Here is a 19,660-nt window from a genome sequence, read left to right on the forward strand (position 1 = left end):
TCAATTACTTTAATAGTTTTGTAAACTGAACCTCTTAAGGAATATAAATTTTCAAATTCGCTAGTTTTAAATTGTTTCATAATAACTTTTGTGATATTTTTAATGTTTTTAGTATCTGAGCTTTTTTCCTCTTTATCATTTCTGATATTAGTAATCTGTTCTTTCATTTATGAATTAATCTTGAAAGACTTTCTCAATTCTATTAGTGTTACCATAAAATCAAAATTTGGCTTTGTCAATTTTTTCTGTTGAAAAACTTTCTTATTTCTTTTTTTTAAGATTTATTTGAGAGAGAGAGAAAGAGAGAGTGAGCACATGCATGGGGGCAGGGTAGAGGAAGGGAGAGAGAGAATCCACTAGCAAACTACTAAGTGTGGGAGCCCAGCCGGGACGCTCCATCCCAAGACCCTGGGGTAATGACCTGAGTGGAAACCAAGAGTTGGTCGCTTAGCCGACTGAGCTGCCTGAGGGCCCTGAAAAATCTTCTTAAATTTCATTGTTTTACAACATTTGGCTTATTATGCTAATCTAATTTCCTCATATGCAATCTGCTGTTTTCTTAGATTATTTTAATTATTTAATTTTAAAATAACACTTAGCCTTAATAAAATGGTATCCATACATGGAATTTCCACAAACCCTTTAACCATAATGTTAACATTTTATATAACCATAGAAATCTTAAACTAAATCAGGAAAATGATATCAAGAATACCATTAACTACTCTAGAAACATTATTCAAAATATGGCAGGTGCCTCACTAATGTCTTCTTATCTGTTTCAGAATTTTGACAAAGATCACACAATTTATTTTGTTCTCGTGTCTTTTTATTTTCCTCTGATCTGATGTAATTTTTATTTTTCTGTATGTTTCATAAACTTGATAACCTTGAAGAGTACTGGCCAGTGGAATGTCTGTCAGTTTGTTTGGTATTTTCATTACTCCACTGAGTTGATATATTTTTGCTAAGGATAACACAGAATTGATGGTGTGCCCTTTCAGTGTGTTGTATTAGGAGGTACATGATGTTAGCATATCTTATTACTAGTGGTATTAATTTTAACACTTGGTTAGTGTGGTTTCATGTAGGTTTCTCCACTGTAAAGTTATTATTTTTCCCCTTCTAGATTAATACATATGTTGTGAGGAGGTATAGTCAGGAGGATAGTCAACTATGTAAAAATTTCTCAGCCCATGTTTGTCCATTATCCATCAATGATTATTATCTGTAACAGTATTTATTACTGTGTTGTTTGCCTAGTGGCAAACTCATTATTATCATCATTATTATCATCACTCATTATTATCATCACTCCTTCTATGCATAATATTTGTAATTGTACTATAAGGAAGAGCTGTGTTTATCCTCCATTTATTTATCTATTCATTTATACTCAGTATAGACTTATATATATGTTTTACTTTATAGCTTATAACCCATTACTATCATTATTTTGTTGCTCAAAATAAATTTGACACTGAAACTTCCAAATGTTTGGCTTCTGTGTCCCTTCATGTGTCTCCATCATTTTCTGATCATATCCTTACTTTTTAGTTGATAAGATATTCCTGGCTCATCTTGATCCAAGAAGTGAAATTCACCATTTCTCTAAGGTATTTAGAAATCAAGATCAGGGCAGTAGGTATATTCATTAATACTGGGTGTTAGTGCTTCTTAACCACTTCAGTGAGGAGAAATAGAAAATATATGTTCTACAAACACATTCACAGTTATCTATATTTCTATCTCTATCCCTTTTTACATGTATTGTAAACCATGAGTTCATACTGACAGCTCTGCTTCCGAACTAAACACCATGGGGTTCATTCTACTGTTTCCTATTTCCTTATTTGTAATTTCTTTTGTCAACAGTGAGACACCTGGCTCTGATTTATCCAAAGTATATTTTCTTATTTTTTTAATTCCAGTAAATATAAAATGTAGTTCTAAAATTTTAACATGCCATTTGACAATTAAAATAAATTAACTGGAATAAAATACTCAAGTACAATTATTTTCATCTTCAGTTTTACAAAATATAATTAAAACATTGTTCAACAAACTTAAGTTCTTATCTTCCCTATTTCCTTCAATGGTTATTTTATGCACTTTTAATACAGTTTGGCTCAAGTATTACTGGTTATATTCCACTTTGAGAGGAATTCATCCATGTCTACTTTTAGTACTTGCATGGTTTTATTTGTTTATATTTAATTCCCTAATCCATTTGGAGTTACTCTATGGTATGAAGTATGAATCTAATTTTTATCTTTACCAAGTGGCTTTTCTGTTGGCTAAGCATCATTTATGAAAGAAATCAATTTTTGCTTCCGTTATTTGAGACACCCACTTTCTCATATATTACATTTTCTTGTGAACTTTGGTTATTCCTGATCTTTCTGTTCCATTCTCTCATCTATTTTTCTATTTGTCACTACACTATATTAATAATAGAGCTTAAACAGTACATTGAGGCTAAAACATTTTGTATTAAGTCTTGTAAGACTAGTTCCACCTCGTGATTTCATTTTGTTTTGTTTTTTTCTTCCAGTTTTTCTGTTTCATTGTTGTTTTGTTTGCTTGTTTTTTGGGTTTTGGGTTTTTTTTGAGAGGGAGAGAGGGAGTGGGAGGAGCAGAGAGAGGGAGAGAAAGAATCTTAAGCAGGCGTGACACCCAGTGCTGAGTCCTACATAGGGCTCCATCTCACAACCCTGAGATCATCACCTGAGCCAAAATCAAGAGCCAGCTGCTTAACTGACTGAGCCACCCAGGAACCCTAATTTTACATTTTTTCATAAAATATATGGGCTTTATTAACAATAAATTTAGCTTCATTAAAAAACCCACAAAATTTGTTTGTATGTTTATTGGGATTGTGTTAAATTTGTAAATTAACTCTGGGAGAATCAGAATCTTCATAACATTGTTCATCGAATATGGGAACATGTCTTTGCAATTCTTCATATTTATTTTGTATCTTTCAGGAATATCTTAAAGATTTACTCATACAGGTTTTTCACATTTTTAAAATTGAGTCCTAAGTATTTATTTTTTTCCCTTCTGTAAAAGATAGTTTCTCAGCTATGTCCTCTACTGGTTATTAGTTTTGTGTATCAATCTTAGTGATTTATGAATGCTTATTTTATACCTTACCTGCTTACTAACCTTTTATGATTTAAGCATTATCTGACTTTTTGAAATATGCTATCAAGATAATAGATAGATAATTTTTTTTCTTTACCTATTCATATGCAACAAATTGATGTCTCTTATCTATTAGCATTTATTAATATCTCTAATATAATACTGAGTAATGGTGGAGATTGTAACTTTACCTTTTTCTAGATCTTAATGGAAATGACTAATGTTTTGTCCTACAAAGATTTACATTAAGAAATCTTCCCTCAACTTTCTTGATTTTGTTTTTATATTTTTAATTTTTATTTATTTATTTTTTTGAGTAAAATCTTTTTAAAAATATATTATTTATTTATTTGAGAGAGAGAGAGAGAGCGCACAAGCAGAGGGAGCGGCAGGGGCAAAAGGAGAAGCAGACTCCCCACTGAGCAGGCAGCCTGATGCCTGGCTTGATCCCAGACCCTGAGATCATGATCAAGCCTAAGGCAGCCACTTAATCGACTTAGCCACCCGGGTGCCCCTTGATTTTGTTTTTAAATCAGGAAATTGGTATTAAAATTTGTCAAAGGCATTTTTAGCATTTCTGAAAATAATTATGAATTTTTTTCCTTCTTATATCTATCAATATGGTATATTATATTAATTGAAACAATTTGCATCCTAGAGTGAAGCCTCCCTGGCCACAATGTAGTATATACTTAATGAGGTGTTGTATTTTGTTTGCTAAGGTACTATTTAGTATTTTGCATTGGTATTCATGAATGATATTCATGTTTCATTTTGTATTTGAGTACTTTCTTCATCTTTCTTAGATATTCTTTTAATAAGTGTTTCATGATAGGGAGTTTTCATTTATTCTCAAAGGTCTAGCAATTTATTTAACTTTATTGACAGCTGGTCTTTGGAGATTTGAAAGAATTCCATTGTAAAATCATTCAGATCTCTTGTTTTTTTGGAAATAATCACCTTGTTTTCCTATGGAAATTGTTCTTTTTATACTTTATACTTTGTCAAGATGAATTTTGGTAATCTGTATTTCCTTAAGAAAAATGTCGCTTTTATCTATGTTTTCAAGTTTATTTGCAAAGCAGTCTTCAAAGTAGTCTCTTAGGATTTTAAAAAATTTCTTCTGCTTCAAACTTTACTTCTGCTTTTGTAATTTCTTTTTATTTTTTTTTAAGATTTTATTTATTTATTTGACAGACAGAGATCACAAGTAGGCAGAGAGGCAGGCAGAGAAAGGAGGAAGCAGGCTCCCCACTGAGCAGGGAGCCCGATGCGGGCTTCATCCCAGGACTCTGGGATCATGACCTGAGCCAAAGGCAGAGGCTTTAACCCACTGAGCCACCCAGGTGCCCTTGCTTTTGTAATTTCTTTATATGTTATATTATTGACCCTTTTTTTGGCCAAGAAAATTAAAATAGTGTTTTCCTCTACTTTGTTAATGTCTCCCAAAGCCCAGAATCCCATTTCTTAATGAGTTCTACCATTTTTTTTTTAAAGATTTTATTTATTTATTTGTCAGAGAGAGAGAGAGAGAGAGAGAGAGAGAGAGAGCGCGAGCGAGCACAGGCAGACAGAGTGGCAGGCAGAGGCAGAGGGAGAAGCAGGCTCCCCACAGAACAAGGAGCCCGATGCGGGACTCGATCCCAGGACGCTGGGATCATGACCTGAGCTGAAGGCAGCTGCTTAACCAACTGAGCCACCCAGGTGTCCCAAGTTCTACCATTTTTTTATTAACTTCCTTGTAATTGCTATCTTGTCTTTATTATAACCTTCATTGTATTTTATTCTGTATTACTTCTTTCTTGTTTTTCTAGTTTTTGACCTGGGAATTTAATGATTTCTTCTCATTCTAAATTTTTATCATGTTCCTATCCATTTTTCTTGCTTCTTTTGTAGATTTTGCCTCATAAAAGTAGCTGCTTTGTTATTTAGTTTAGAAATATCTTGGTTAATATCTTCATAATTACTTATGGCTTTAACCATTAAAAAGGAGACCTTAATTGTCACATCTAAAGCTTTTTGACTTAAATTATGTGTCATTGGAAGTATCATTTCCTGCTGCTTCTTATTTTTTCTATTTGTCTGGTATCTTTTTGCCTTCCCCATTAATTTTTGCCTTTATGAATCGCTTCATTTTAGCTGTGCTTTCTGTATGCAGCATATCATTAGGTTTTACTTTCTGAGGTAAAATGAAAACATCTTTTTCTTTTCATAGATAAATTAATTCTATTTCATTTGTGGATATGACTGATAGGTTTGTTCTCAACACTTCCATAATATTTTAGTTATATTTGCTCTGTTTTTGCATGAGATGTGGATTATTTGGATTTCATTTAATAATACTTTTAGTTTAGTATTTTGAAAGTTTTGTGTTTTTGTTCTAGTTTTCCTTCATATTTTTAACTTTCCCAATGGCATTAGTCCCTGTTTTTTTTTTTTAACCTTTTGCTCTTTTGATTATCAGTTGTCATTGGTATCCTTTAAATCCCACCTACTGTGCACAGAGCAGTGAGCTTTTTCTATTGTTTCCCTCTCTTTTGCTGTATTATTTTTAGTCAACATATTTTCTGCTTTACAGGAATTATAACAGTTGTAAATTAGGTTCAGTCTCTTGTTTCAATCTTTGTTTTAGTATTTAATCTGCCTTGACATATGTCAAAATACTCACCACTGGTCTTTTTTCTGAAGTTTTTCCAGTCCTGTCTTAAACTAGTAGCTTTACCAAAAAGTTTCTATATCTCAAAAACTTTTTTCCATTGACTTGATGCTTGTAGGACAGATTGGCTGCATATGGCTTGTGCTTTCTTTCACTGTTTTCCTTTTATCAGGCTATTTCAAAGTTCTTTGCTTGCATATCATTTTTGAGAAATCTGATGCCAATCCAATTCTTTTGCCCTCATAATTTATTTCATCTTTTCTTCCTGGAGACCTTTTGAATATTTTTTTCAGTTGAATACTTATACTATATTAATAATACACTAATTATCTCAGAGTTGTTCTTTTTGAGTAACTTTTATTCTAGGTAACTGATGTGTCTTTTAAAAGTGCAATGTCTTTCTCTTTGCCTCCATCCTTCCCTCCCTCCTTCCTTCCCCCTCTCCTTCTTTGCTACCTCCTCCCTCCTTCCTCCCTCTCTCCCTTTCTCTTTCTTTCTGTCCTTCCTTTCTTTCTTTTCTTCTTTCTTTTCCCTCCCTCTCCCTCTCCTCCCTCTCTCTCCCCTTCCTTCCCTCTCCCCTTCCTTCCTTCCTTCCTTCCTTCCTTCTTTCCACTCTAGTGTTGAATTTTGATTCTCTTCCATTTGCTTTAGTTTTCTTTTGCATGGGTTTCAGTTACATGTAAGCTAATCAATCATAATCTGCCTCCCTTCTGTTTGCCACTTTTTCTCTGAGTTCTCTCTTTATCTCACTTACATTCTCTTGATTTTCCCCCTTGCCTATGGTTTTTTTTAGTGTAATTATTCCTTTTTTGTTGTTGTTTTAGTTTGTTTTTTGTTTGTTTTCCTAATTCTTTTTTTTAATTAATATAATGTATTATTTGCTTCTGTGAATCATCAGTCTTACACAATTCACAGTACTCACCATAGCACATAGTCTCCACAATGTCCATAACCCAGCCACTTTATCCCTCCCCTCCCACCCCCCAGCAACTAAGTTTGTTTCCTGAGATTGAGAGTCTCTTATGATTTGTCTCCCTCCCTGGTCCCATCTTATTTCATTTTTTCCCCCTCTCTTCTGCCCATGACCCCCACCCTGCCTCTCAAATTCCTCATATCAGAGAGATCATATGATAGTCTTTCCCTGATTGACTTATTTCACTTAGTATAATACCCTCCAGTTCCGTACACATTCTTGCAAATGGCAAGATTTCATTTTTTAATGGCTGCATAGTATTCTTTTGTGTTTATTTAGATCCCATTGTTCCTTTCTACCTTCGTTTCTCACCCTCCCTCTCCCACCAGATATAGGAGCGGGAGCAGGTGACTAAGTCTGCTACCTAAAGACAAATTTAACTATAGAATGAGAGGCCCATCTTCTATTTTTCTAAGAAGACATTTCCAAAAAAGAATATATATATATATATATATATATATATATACATATATATATATGTGTGTGTGTGTGTGTGTGTGTGTGTGTGTATGTGTGTGTATATATATATATAATTAAATATATGTATAAATTGCATTATATTATATTAAAATAGATAATTAAATATATATATTAAAATTCTCTTATGTATGTGTATTGAATACTTGATATTCGTTATTGGCTACTGACTACATGAAATATGGTTAGTATGTCTAAGAGAAAAAATTTTTACTTTAATTTAATTTCTATTTAAATTTAAGTAGACATATGTACCATGCATAGTAGCTTGGTTAAGTAATAAATTACTTAACTGTTGAAGAGCTCTTTGGAGGCATTTTTTTTTTCTATCCAGAATTTGTGATAGTATGGTTTCAGGCTTTGTGTATCAGAATCTATCGACTAAAGTATTGTATTGCACTTAAGAACTTATATATCCATATGTACCTTTTTATCCATATGTTTCCAATTATCTATGTGTCCATATGTAACCTGAAGAAGGAGATGGTGAGTGTTAGTTGACATTTCCTTGTTAACAAGGCCTGGGAAAAAGTATCTGGACCCAAAGTGGTATATTTGGGTTGAGAAACCTTGCTCTCTACTCTAGAGCAAGAAAAACATATTGGTTATGGTTCTTTCAAAACCTGTGTGTTATAATGGTAATATAGAAATCAGTGGGGCTATTTCTTTTTTTTTTTTAATGCCTATTCTGTTACAATAGAAAAGACTGTTAAACTTACATTCTAGCATTAGAGATTTTAATTGACCTGAGTTAATTTTTAATTACCCTTAATTAATTAATTAATCTGAATTAACATACAAAAGTGAGCCAGAAGCTACATAATCTGCTAAAGATATCTTAGAGTAATTTGAATATGTCATCTAAGAAAGCATGGTTAAACATAATTATGAAGAAAGTATTTTTAAAATCTGTTTTATTTTGTACCTTCTGATTAAAAACCGATTACCTATTTCTACAGTTGGCTGTCTTCAATTTTGCCCTAGCTATGTGGAAGTTGAGTGTGGAAACTTCATTGATCTCACTGCTTTCTTCTTTTTCAATTCTTTTTTGATTCTTCTTACTGTTCTCTGCTTTTTCTTTAAGTTGCTCATAATGTCCATTCTTTCTTATATTCATTCCCTCCCACGGAGAGTTTATCTTATATTCTGTTGAGATACTTAAAGCAAAGTACTTAGAACCACAATGCAGAAAGAGATCTTGCAAAAATAATTCAGTGTCCTCTCTACCTCCTTTCCATCTCTCAAAAATGTGATTTGTTATGGTAATACTTTTTTCCCATCATTGTTTATCACAAAAAAGGAGATCTTTCATCTCCATGTGCGTTGAAGAATTAAACATAATCTCTGCCCTCATCCTAAAGATCATTTAATGAGCCTGGAATGACAATTTCTTTTTAGTGTCCTTTTTTATTTTTGAATGAAATCTGATGTTTTCTTTTTAAAATATTATTAAAATCCTCCAATTGAACAAACTTTGTATTGACAAAATTATAGAGCTAAGAAAATGTACTCACTCTACCAAGAAGCCTGTATTTAAGTGATTTCAGCCACAAGTATTATTCATAGGATGAATCAATAAAAGTGGTAATGAGTCATTATTAAGGAACAATGACAGTTTTCTGTTGTTTTCCTCTTTAGTATATATTTTGAAGCATACAATCTCTAGCTGGTGTTTTAAAATTAATCTGACATATTTTAGTTCACTTTCAGGCTTATTCTTCCTCACGTTTTGGGGCTGAAGTTTAAAGAACTAGATGAAATACCATCAGTCCCAAGTTAAAAAATGGAGTACATAATAATTAAGGACATACTTATAGTTTACAAATATATATTTATTAAGTTATTTATTGAATATCTTCATCAACAGCAATGTTCTACATTGGACTCAGTAATGTGATTCTTCTTTTATCCTATCGCAGATGAACTTGATTTCTGTTACTCGTGAAATATTTCAATGTGGCTCATGCCCTAATGCAAGAGTTTATATTTTCCTAATATTATATATATGTCTCATGGTTGGTTAAGGAAATATTGGTATTAGGAAACCAGGATAGATGACTCATATCTAAAACGTTCTATACTATAAATGTGAAAAGTATGATCTATAAATAAAAATGCCCCCAGGTATCATTTATTTATCTGCATAGACAGTATTCAACCCTTACTATCGTGCAATAAAGAGGTGTTCAGTGTTTGTTGATTTATCAGATGAACTGAAAAAAATCTAATTAAATAAGTCTGGTACGTTGCACTTAATTGCTTATAACTGGAAATAAATATACTTACAAATGGAACTAATAAACCTATTTTTTTATTAATTAGCTTTCATAAAATCCATTCTATAAATCTAGCTAAAACTAGCATAATTATCTGATATTTATTGGCTTCAATTCACAATCAAAAATAAATGGCAATTAAAGGAATTCATCTCAGAAGTCATCAGCCTAAGTTAAATTATAAAGCCTGCTATAAATCACATGACATACTTTTATTTAAGAAATCTAATTGTTGTCTAGCAGATTGAATTACATTGTCATGTATTGTGTAGGTCTAGAGACCTATAGTTTTGCATACCAAAGCTATTTTTAACAAATCTTATTTACTTTTTTAACTAAATAACGTATATATACCACATAATAAAATCTTTACTTGAAGAAAACCAAACTATGCAAATATTTTAATGTTTTTCTAAGTGTAATTTTTTTATAATTGCAAAAGGATATATATATATTTATAATATATTATATATTGTAAAATTATATACTGTTTTTTTCAAAATACCTCAAGTTCTCCACTGAATTCTTGCCAGCATCGGTAATCTGCCAGATTGGAAATTTCCAAGACAGGGGACTTGGGGCTGAATAGAGACTCTAACAGGCAGGCTTAACTATGTGTTAGAGGGGGAAGTGTGTCCTTCCAGGTCAAACATAGTGTCTGAATTTTAAGAATGATAAATATTAGTCCAGAAATAAGAAATCAGATACAATTTATAAAGGAGAACTGAGTAAGTGTTACTAAACATGCCCTTTATTATAGAAACTTTCAATCTTCAAGGAGGCTTATCTGCTTTTTTTTGTTTGCATCATCTCTAAATAAATCTCTCTGAGATATGACTTTTTTTTTTCATAAAAAAAATAGTTTTCTTCTTCTTGTCAACATTGTGAACCCTTTACATTCACTCTTTAATAAGTATTTGCTAAGATAATAAATGAACCCTTTATATTCTATTTGGTGGGACAGGGGAATAAAGCAAACTATATGAAAATATTTTTCATAATAAACAAAAAATCATCATCTAATATGGGGGTATTACAGGTATTCATAAATCATGTCATTTGATAATGATAATTTGATAAAAAAGGCTGATCTGCACTACACATTTTGACAGACTATAAACATACTGATATACAGTATATACCATTTAAGATGAACTGGGAAAACACAAATGGTAATATATACAACACAATAGATGAAATCCGTAGAAATATCTATACAATATACTCTGTGAAATTTAAATAAAAATGCACCTAAGTTTGAAGCCAACATAAACCACTTAAAGGAATGTTATTAACAGGGGAGAAAGAAGTAAGAACAGATATTTATGAAGCTCCTCATAAGAATCAGAATCAGACTTGAAGGTAAATACTTTACATTCTCTCCTTTAATCCTCATAACCATGCTTCGAGTCCCATTGGTGCTAGAGCATGCTTATACTGGCTCACGATAGCTACTTATTAGATACTATCCCAACTCTGCATTCAGTGACTTCACATTTGTATCCTTAAACCAGCCATTGTGGGAATATTTACCCATGGGTATCGGCAAAAGCTACAAATCAGGGCTTCTCCCGGATCCACTATGGAAGAAAGGCTGTTGAACAGTTACAAGCACACAACTGATAGGCATTAAATAGAATTGCGTAATACTTAGATACTAATATTCATTCAAATTCTAAAATCCTAGCATATTGCAGAGAGCAAATTATCTAGCAAATTAATTATTAAATTAATTTCCTTAATTTTAAAAAGGATTTAGATATTTATAACATTTTTATGTTGTATGCTAAAATGTTTTTAGGAATGCCTGTGTGACTCAGTTGGCTAAGCATCCAACTCTTAATTTCAGCTCAGGTCATGATCTTATGGTCCCGGTATTGAGCCCCAAGTCATGCTCCACACTTAGCATGGAGTCTGCTTGGAATTCTCCCTCTCCCTCTCCCTCTGCCCCTCCCCTTGCTCATGCTCATTTTTTCTTCCCCTAAAATAAAAAAATAATAATCTTTAAAAAATGTTTTTAGTGAAAAATGTTGACTTTTACATACATAATTGACTTGTGAACTGAAATGTTCAAAAGACATTTGTGTTTTTGTAATGGGTGATGTTTCTTCATTTCCTAATGAAGAATATTTTATTATTTAAATGATAAATGTTGGGACACCTGGGTGGCTCAGTGGGTTAAGCCACTGCCTTCGGCTCAGGTCATGATCCTGGGGTCCTGGGATCGAGTCCCGCATCGGGCTCCTTGCTCGGCGGGGAGCCTGCTTCCTCCTCTCTCTCTGCCTGCCTCTCTGCCTGCTTGTGTGTACTCTCTCTCTCTGACAAATAAATAAAATCTTTGAAAAAAAAATAAATAAATGATAAATGTTATTTATGAAGATTTATTTAAAGCTAAGATTTACTTAACACAACCTCTGATCTTATTTTTGACCATTCTTTATGTTGGTATTTTGCAGTGAGGCCCACTGTAATTGAAACTGATGTTTATGTAAACAGCATTGGACCAGTTGATCCCATAAATATGGTGAGTGATGAGCATTAAAAATAATTGTCTGCCATGGAGTTCTTGAATATATATGCCCAATAATAGAATGAATATATGACAAATTCTGATAACTTATCCTGAAAGAATTCAGGGCAACTCTGAAATGACTATATGCCAAGTTCAGGGACTAGTGCTAAAATATCCCTTATCTAGGAACGTGTAGCCTTTTACTCCAGTGAGCTGTGTTGGTAGGAACTATGTTAAGGCATGAAAAATTATCACCTGATCCATCAAGAGGAGATCCCTGAAGAAATCTGGAAAGAGATAACTAGAAGGACTGTGGGGAAAATGGAGAAGGAAACAGACTTACTGGAAGAGCCAGGGGCATGCACAAGGTCATGTAGGAATGCAACAACCTGATAAGATCAGGGGAACCTCCAGGAGTTTTATAACACTGGAACATAAAGTACAAGTAAGGAAGTAAGACTGACAGAATGCTTATGGTCCTTATTAAGGAGGTTCTTCCTAGCCATAATAGGAAATGTGGGTTTTATGAACTGTATCCCCTTAGATCAGAGAAATGTTGGAAACTTTTCATAAGGAAGGTATCATAGGTGAATTTATATTTTTAACAGATCACCCTTCTAACAGTGTAGAAGATAGACAAGACCATTAAGAGGGTTAGAGACGCCAGTTAAGTGGTTGCTGTAGTCTGGGCAGTAGATCTCCTATTCTGAGGTAATCCCAAATTCATAGTCTGAGATACTAGAGTTTAGGGCTTCAACATACGAATTTTAGAGGGATACTGTTCAGCCCAAAACACCATCCAAAGACAATTCTTAAAACTGATTTTCTCTCTTACCTCATTTATTCATTAGTACAACAGTGAAACCATCCCTTTCTTATAGGCCTTAAGCTCTTTTTTATCTGAATAGCCATCATGCCTAACAACTGGCTGTGTGTGCTGATTCCTATAGTATTACTGTAAGCCCACATTTTTTTCTTTTACTTAATATGATGGTCACATTATTGTCATTAACTGTCACAGCTGCCTCATCAACTACTGTACTGATGGCATTTTGGCCACAGCACAACTGACATCTTTGTCTCCTTGTTGCAAATGAATATGACTTGGCTGTGGAAATAGGTTGAATTTGAGAATTGGAACTGAGGAGCTCTCAGGAGAAAGAGCTGCAGCAAATATTTGTCAGAAATTAGCTGAACCTCTTAGAGATGGGAACAACAGTCTTACAGTAAAGAAAGAAAAAAAAGGAATAAATATCAGACCTTAAGGAACACATACATTTAAGGACCTGAAAGATGAATCTGAAGTGATAGAAGAATCAACAAGGTTGTCAAGAAGATGGAGGTTAAACAGTGGCAAAGAAACCAAGGGAAAGGGAAGTTCACATACATTTTTGAGTATTTACTCATTTGAGTATTTGCCCCAATTGAATTCCTAAACAAATTGCTGACTTTTGTAAAGACAAAGCATTCTATATACCTGTGTATATTAATTTAACATTATGCAAATATGAGATTTTATAAAGGGATACATCACTAAAAATGTTAATTTTCTCCTTAGGGGAATGTTAAAATGTTTAATTTCCAATTAACCAACGAAGAGGATAAACCCATTAGAGCTTATGGACATCTACATTTGCTGAATTGTATATGTTTAGTCTTGGGCTCTTGTCTTTAATTTAAATAAATTCATTTAAAAAACGTGGTCATTAAAATAAAAAATAGGATTCAAGGCTGTATTAGTATTCCAGAGATTCTTTATCAAGAAAGGCTACTGAGAAACTTCTGTGATGATCTTCCTATATCAAAGTTTCATGGTATCAAAGATTTAGTTTTCCCAGTAGGCAAACTGCACACTTCTAACCTTGGCCAGTGATAGTTTTTTAAAAAGCTAATTAAATGAAATTGCTATTAAAACTAGTGATATTAAAGCACATACAAGAAAAAAAGACATAGAATACTTGATAGTGTTTATTAAAAGAGAAACAGTGTCTTACTGGGGATGAATAAGGAGCAGTTTACATAGAAGACTTGTAACTAAACAATGTAGGAAAATTAGAATTCAGTTTTCATAAAATGAACAAAATTGCTTTGAATATGAGTGTAATCAAGCAAACAGATTTGAGTGTAATTAAGCAACCAAGAGGATAGGTTCCCCTCCCCTTAATAATTAATACAACTTAAGTTACTGGTAAGGAACAAAATTAGGGTATTAGCTTAATAGTTTATTTTCTAAATTAGCCAAAATTTGGCTTCAGGAAAGATAGTTATTTATTTTTAAGCCTGGCTACATAAAAATAATTTCTTTTTAGATTACTGATAAGACCTAAAACAAGATTATTCTATAATAAGATATGCTTTTCTTTACTTTTTTTAAGGTTAGATTAATGACTTCAGCCTTCATGTCACTATCAAAAAAATAAGATATTCAATAATTGAACATTGAATAAATGTATAATTTAGTCAATAAATAGATTAATTCTGTAGTTTACAATTTGAGAATTTAAATTAATGAATAACAGATGTATTAATGAGGACTGAACAAGAATAAAGTAATTTGGGTAAAGGCTGTTCAACTATGTGTGCTTTAATTAAAACTCTGTGTTATGTATGAGCACTAAGTAATATATAGAATTGCTGAATCACTGCATTATACACCTGAAACTAATATAACACTGTATCTTAACTATACTGGAATTAAAATTTTTTAAAAGTTAATAGTAAAAAAAATCTTTTTTTTTTTTAAGATTTTATTTATTTATTTGACAGACAGAGATCACAAGTAGGCAGAGAGGCAGGCAGAGAGAGAGAGGAAGGGAAGCAGGCTCCCTACTGAGCAGAGAGCCCGACGCGGGGCTCGATCCCAGGACCCTGGGATCATGACCTGAGCCGAAGGCAGCAGCTTTAACCCACTGAGCCACGCAGGTGCCCCAAATAGTAAAAAAAATCTTAAATATAAACAGAAAAAATATACAATCAGAACTGAAGGCAAAAAAAAATTAATAGAGGTTATTCACCTGGAATTAAAATGTTTTTTTAACCTTTTAATTTTGGGGGCTTTGGAGAAATTATGTGATTTTACTCTTTTGGGTAAGCATTTCAAGATAACAAAACAATTGCAGCTTACCCTCTGACTAGCTAAAAGAGCATTCAAGGGGCATAGCAATTCTCTGAATTAAGTCAAAATCAATAAGGCATCTAGGGAATCCAAGATGAAATTATGGGTAACTAAGAAGGCTAAACACAAGGGGAATAAGGGGCACCTGGGTGGCTCACTTAAGAGTCTGATTTTGGCTCAGATCATACTCTTGTGGTCCTGGGATAGAGCCCCACGTTAGGCTTCCTGCTAGGCGGGGTGTCTGCTTGTCCCTCTCCCTCTGCCCTCCCCCTTCCCCACCCCTCATGCTCACTCTCTCCCTTCCTCTGTCTTCTCTCCCAAATAAATAAATAAACACCTTATATATATATAAAAATACAGAAGGGGAATAAGTATAGAAACAGCAGTAGATGAAAATTCCTGGTATAACTTGGAAGAAAAGGCCAAGCGGCTCTGCATGAGGTGGTGGAAATGGACCAGGCAATTGGGTAGGCACTCACCATGATCTCCCTGGAAGACACACTGACCATTGTCACTGTGGACCACTCCTATGTCTTCATTTTTGGCAGGTACACCCCAGGCAACTCTATCTTTGGTCTGGCCCCCATGGTGAGTGATACAGACAAGAAGCCCTTCACTGCCATCCTGTATGGCAATGGGCCTGGATACAAGGTGGTAGGCCATGAGCGAGAGTATGTCTCCATGGTGGACTATGCTCACCGCAGTAACCAGGTGCATTCTCCTGTGCCCTGCACCATGAGACCTATGACAGGGAGGACATGGCAGTCTTCACCAAGGGTCCCATGGCACACCTGCTGCACACCATCCAAAGCAGAACTACATTTCCCCCACCTGATAGCTTAATTGGCCTACATCAGTGCCAACTATGACCACTGTGCCTCAGCCAGTTTGGCAAGCAGGCCGTCCCCAGGACCCCTGTTCCTCCAGCTAGCCTTGTTCCTTTTGGGCATACTTTTTTGAGCATCCATGGCCTGGGCACCCACTGACCTCTGACGGATGGCCAGCCTTCCTCTTTCAGCACTGCCCACAACCTGGGAGCCCATACCTCAAGGGCCAGCTAGGTTGGGGTCTTCATAGCCTCTACAGCTGCCAGAAAGAGGACCTAGGAAACCAAAGACCAGTGCCTGACTCACTCCCTTCTGGAATCCTCCACTGGGGCCAGACTAGTTCCTGGCCTCCAGCCTCTGCTTCCTCCCTCCTGCCACCTTTGGTCAACAGAGTAGTTTTCTCATGGGTAGGTGGACAACACAGACTGCAGAAATTTTCAAAGCATCTTATTTTTCCAGCAAATGTATTTTACAGACCTGGAGGACCTGGAGCTTCCATGGAATATTCTGGATCTCCTTTCCCCTCTGGAACCACCAGGCCCCACCAGACTCATGCCCCTACCTTCAGAAGAGACCAAGTCCTTCTCTGCAGGATGGGAGTTTGCTCCCTCACTCATTCCAAGGTCTCCCAGGGCTCCCAGAAAGTGAACTCCTTGGACTGGCGATCCCACCCCGGGTAGCATGGCTGGGAAGAGCAGCCTAGGGAGGCAGACACTTCCCAGCTCTCAATATGCATGCCCAGTCCTCTCTGAAATGACACTCCAGTTTGTAAGGGCAAAATTATTTTTCTCTTTTTGGTGTTGGTTAAAAGGCGACACAAAACACTTAAATAAAACTTTCCAACAAAACACAACACAACACAACAACAACAACAACAAAAACCTTTCTGAATATTCCTGGCAATAAAAAATAAGGAAGAAAATTACAGGTATAATTTGGACATGGGCTTACTTATAGAAACTGGTACACCCTTATATAGTCCAATATTAAGAGATTACTGATAGGAGCATTTGGAAATCATGGGCTCAGAGAGAGAGAGAAACTCAATGACCTGGATGGATCTAGAAGGTATTAGGCTAAGCAAAATAAGTTAGTCAGAGAAAGGTAAATACTACACAATTTCACTCATATGTGGAATTTAAGAAACAAAACCAATGAGCAAAGGGGTGGGGGCAGAGAGAGAGAGAGAGAGAAGCAAACCAGGACACAGACTCTTAGCTATAGAGAACAAACAAAACCGATGGTTATCAAAGAGGAGGGGGAGAGAGGATGGGTGAAACAGGTGATAGGCACCAGGTGTGTATGGAAATGACGAGTCACTCTGTTGTACATTTGAAACAAATGTAGCACTGTATGTTAACTAGCTGGCATTTAATTAAAAACCAGAAAAAAGAATGAGGTCCCAGTTCATGTCTGAAGACTTTACTTTGTATCATTCTAACTGCCAGAGTGATACATCACATAGTCCCAGAGTACAGAGCTGAAGCTGAATAGATTCTTCCTGTTTTAAATCGCCATTGGTCTTGGGAACAGGGGCAGAGCAGAGGAATCAGGGCGCCAGTGATGAGGAGCACAACTTAGAAAGTAGCGGGGACACCAGCTGGGCTGAATTGCAAAGTAACTATTGGCTGGAGATGACTACAAGATGTTTAGCAGGACACAAACCCTTAAGTAAACTAGGCAAAAACCAGGATGCTTTCCTCATGGCTAGTATAGGCATATTTAAAAATAATCCCCTCTTTCAGATTCCTTTTACCAGAAAAGGAAAATAGAAATATTCCCTATAAAAGAAAAGCAAAACACTCTTTCTTTAAAAAAATATATATATATATATATATATATTTATTTATTTGTCAGAGATAGAGAGAGGGGGAGAGAGAGAAAGTGAGGGGTAGGCAGAAGGAGAACAGGCTCCCTGCTGAGCACGGAGCCCAGGGTCCTGGGGCTTGAACCCAGGGTCTTGGGACCATGACTTGAGCTGAAGGCAGAGGCTTGACTGACCTACTGAGGTGTCCCAAAACAAAACACTCTTAAGCAAAAGTATATGTAGAACTATAAAAGTCATAAATATGATTCATTATGGAATGGAAATAAAGGATTTCCCGGCCATCAAATTTTGTTCCATTCATTTAAGTGGGTCGACCAAGTATCAAATGTGTGTGTGTGTTGAGGGGGTGATGTTGAGGGGGTATAGTTAATAATCCGTGTAAAAATGGTGAGGGCTGAATTTTAAGTCTTTTTTTACTTTATCTTATCACTCATGTTTGATAATAAACTTCCCAGACATATAACTAGTGTTTAAATATTTTAGGTATATTGAGAAAGCTGGTGCCCACACAGAGATTTTTCTTTAAAAATTTCTTACACTGCAAGGAACACATTTTTTCAGTGTTTCATGCAATTGACGCTAAAGTTCAACTGGTCCCCCCCCCCCCCCCTGGTCATTCTCTCTCTTTTTTTGTCCCTGCTGCTTCTGGATTCAAGGAGAAAATGCCTTGGGCATAGTTTCTACATGTCAAAGAAACCCTGTTTATTTCTTTTACTATATTAACAGGAATTAGTCACTCCTCACCATGTATATTAAGTTGAGGAATTATGAAACAGCAAAAGCATGGAAAATATATGTATATATACACTTTTGTATCTGGATAATTGATCTGTATATGCTAATGGAGGGAAGACAAAGAGTTTTTGCTTTCTTGGCTATGATGAATTGAAGTATTTAAAATATGCATTTATATTTAACGATTTTAAGTTTATTTGATTGGTTTGTAGAATATCTTAAGACTTGTTTCCATGGATTTAATTTTTTTATTTCTGCATATTATGTTAATTCTTTTGGCATTAGATACTCTAAAATCTATTTCTTTTCACAAGCTTCATCTTAAAACAGCATAAAATTTAGGTATTTTTTGATTCAGCACTAGGAGAGATAAAATTAAAAATTATAAACGAATGAGTGTTATTTTCATCTCTCTGCTTCTTTGATCCAGTATGTTCATTTGCCCCATACATAGGAAGCTAAAGTTCTAAGATTAGAAAATTAAATTAACCTTTGAATCTCAAAACTTATTAAAATAATTTTATTATTTCTTGATGTAAACAACTACATTTTAATTTTTACTGTGTGGTTTTGTTTGTCTTATATTTATTTACTACCTGTATTGTGACAGTTGGTGCATTGGCTGCTAAGTTATAAAAGATATGACCTCCTTCCATTAGAGAAGCATAACACCTAATGGGAAGGATGGCTAAATAATGCAGATCAGATCAAAACAGAAGGGGAAATGCCAGGAAGAATGCCATGTACGAACCTATACTTATTTTAAGTTACAAATGGTGAGCTTATAGTTTTTTTTTTTCTTAAAGAAATCATATTTTTTTTCTTCTTATAAAAGAAATACATAATAAAATAAAAGAAATGTGGGAAAATTAGAAATTCCATTTAGGTCAAAGGAAAAAAATATTTAGATTATTGTTATCCAGTGGTAAACATTGTTACTATCATTTTAATATCTTTATGTGCATAGTTTTATAAATGCTCTATTATACATACTATTTTGTAATTTTTTATCTTTCCACTTATTATATCATGACTGTTATTCCACTTAATTACTTTTTAAAAAATCATTAAGTATTGCATAATATTAGGGGATGTGTTTGTACCGAAATTTATT

At 34.5% G+C, this 19,660-nt stretch overlaps 1 protein-coding gene across 1 annotated transcript in view; it reads left to right on the top strand.

Moving 5' to 3' along the window:
• LOC111149188 (gamma-aminobutyric acid type A receptor gamma1 subunit) overlaps positions 1-19,660 on the top strand; it is a 68,468-nt gene that overhangs the window by 16,213 nt on the left and 32,595 nt on the right. The window contains exon 3 of the mRNA XM_022506133.1: positions 11,986-12,053. Coding sequence (XP_022361841.1) covers positions 11,986-12,053 — 68 coding nt within the window. The remainder of the gene's footprint in view (positions 1-11,985; positions 12,054-19,660) is intronic.

This window comes from Enhydra lutris, unplaced genomic scaffold, assembly GCF_002288905.1.
Source record: "Enhydra lutris kenyoni isolate GAN:26980312 unplaced genomic scaffold, ASM228890v2 scaffoldscaffold21, whole genome shotgun sequence".
NCBI classification, from domain to species: Eukaryota; Metazoa; Chordata; class Mammalia; order Carnivora; family Mustelidae; genus Enhydra; species Enhydra lutris.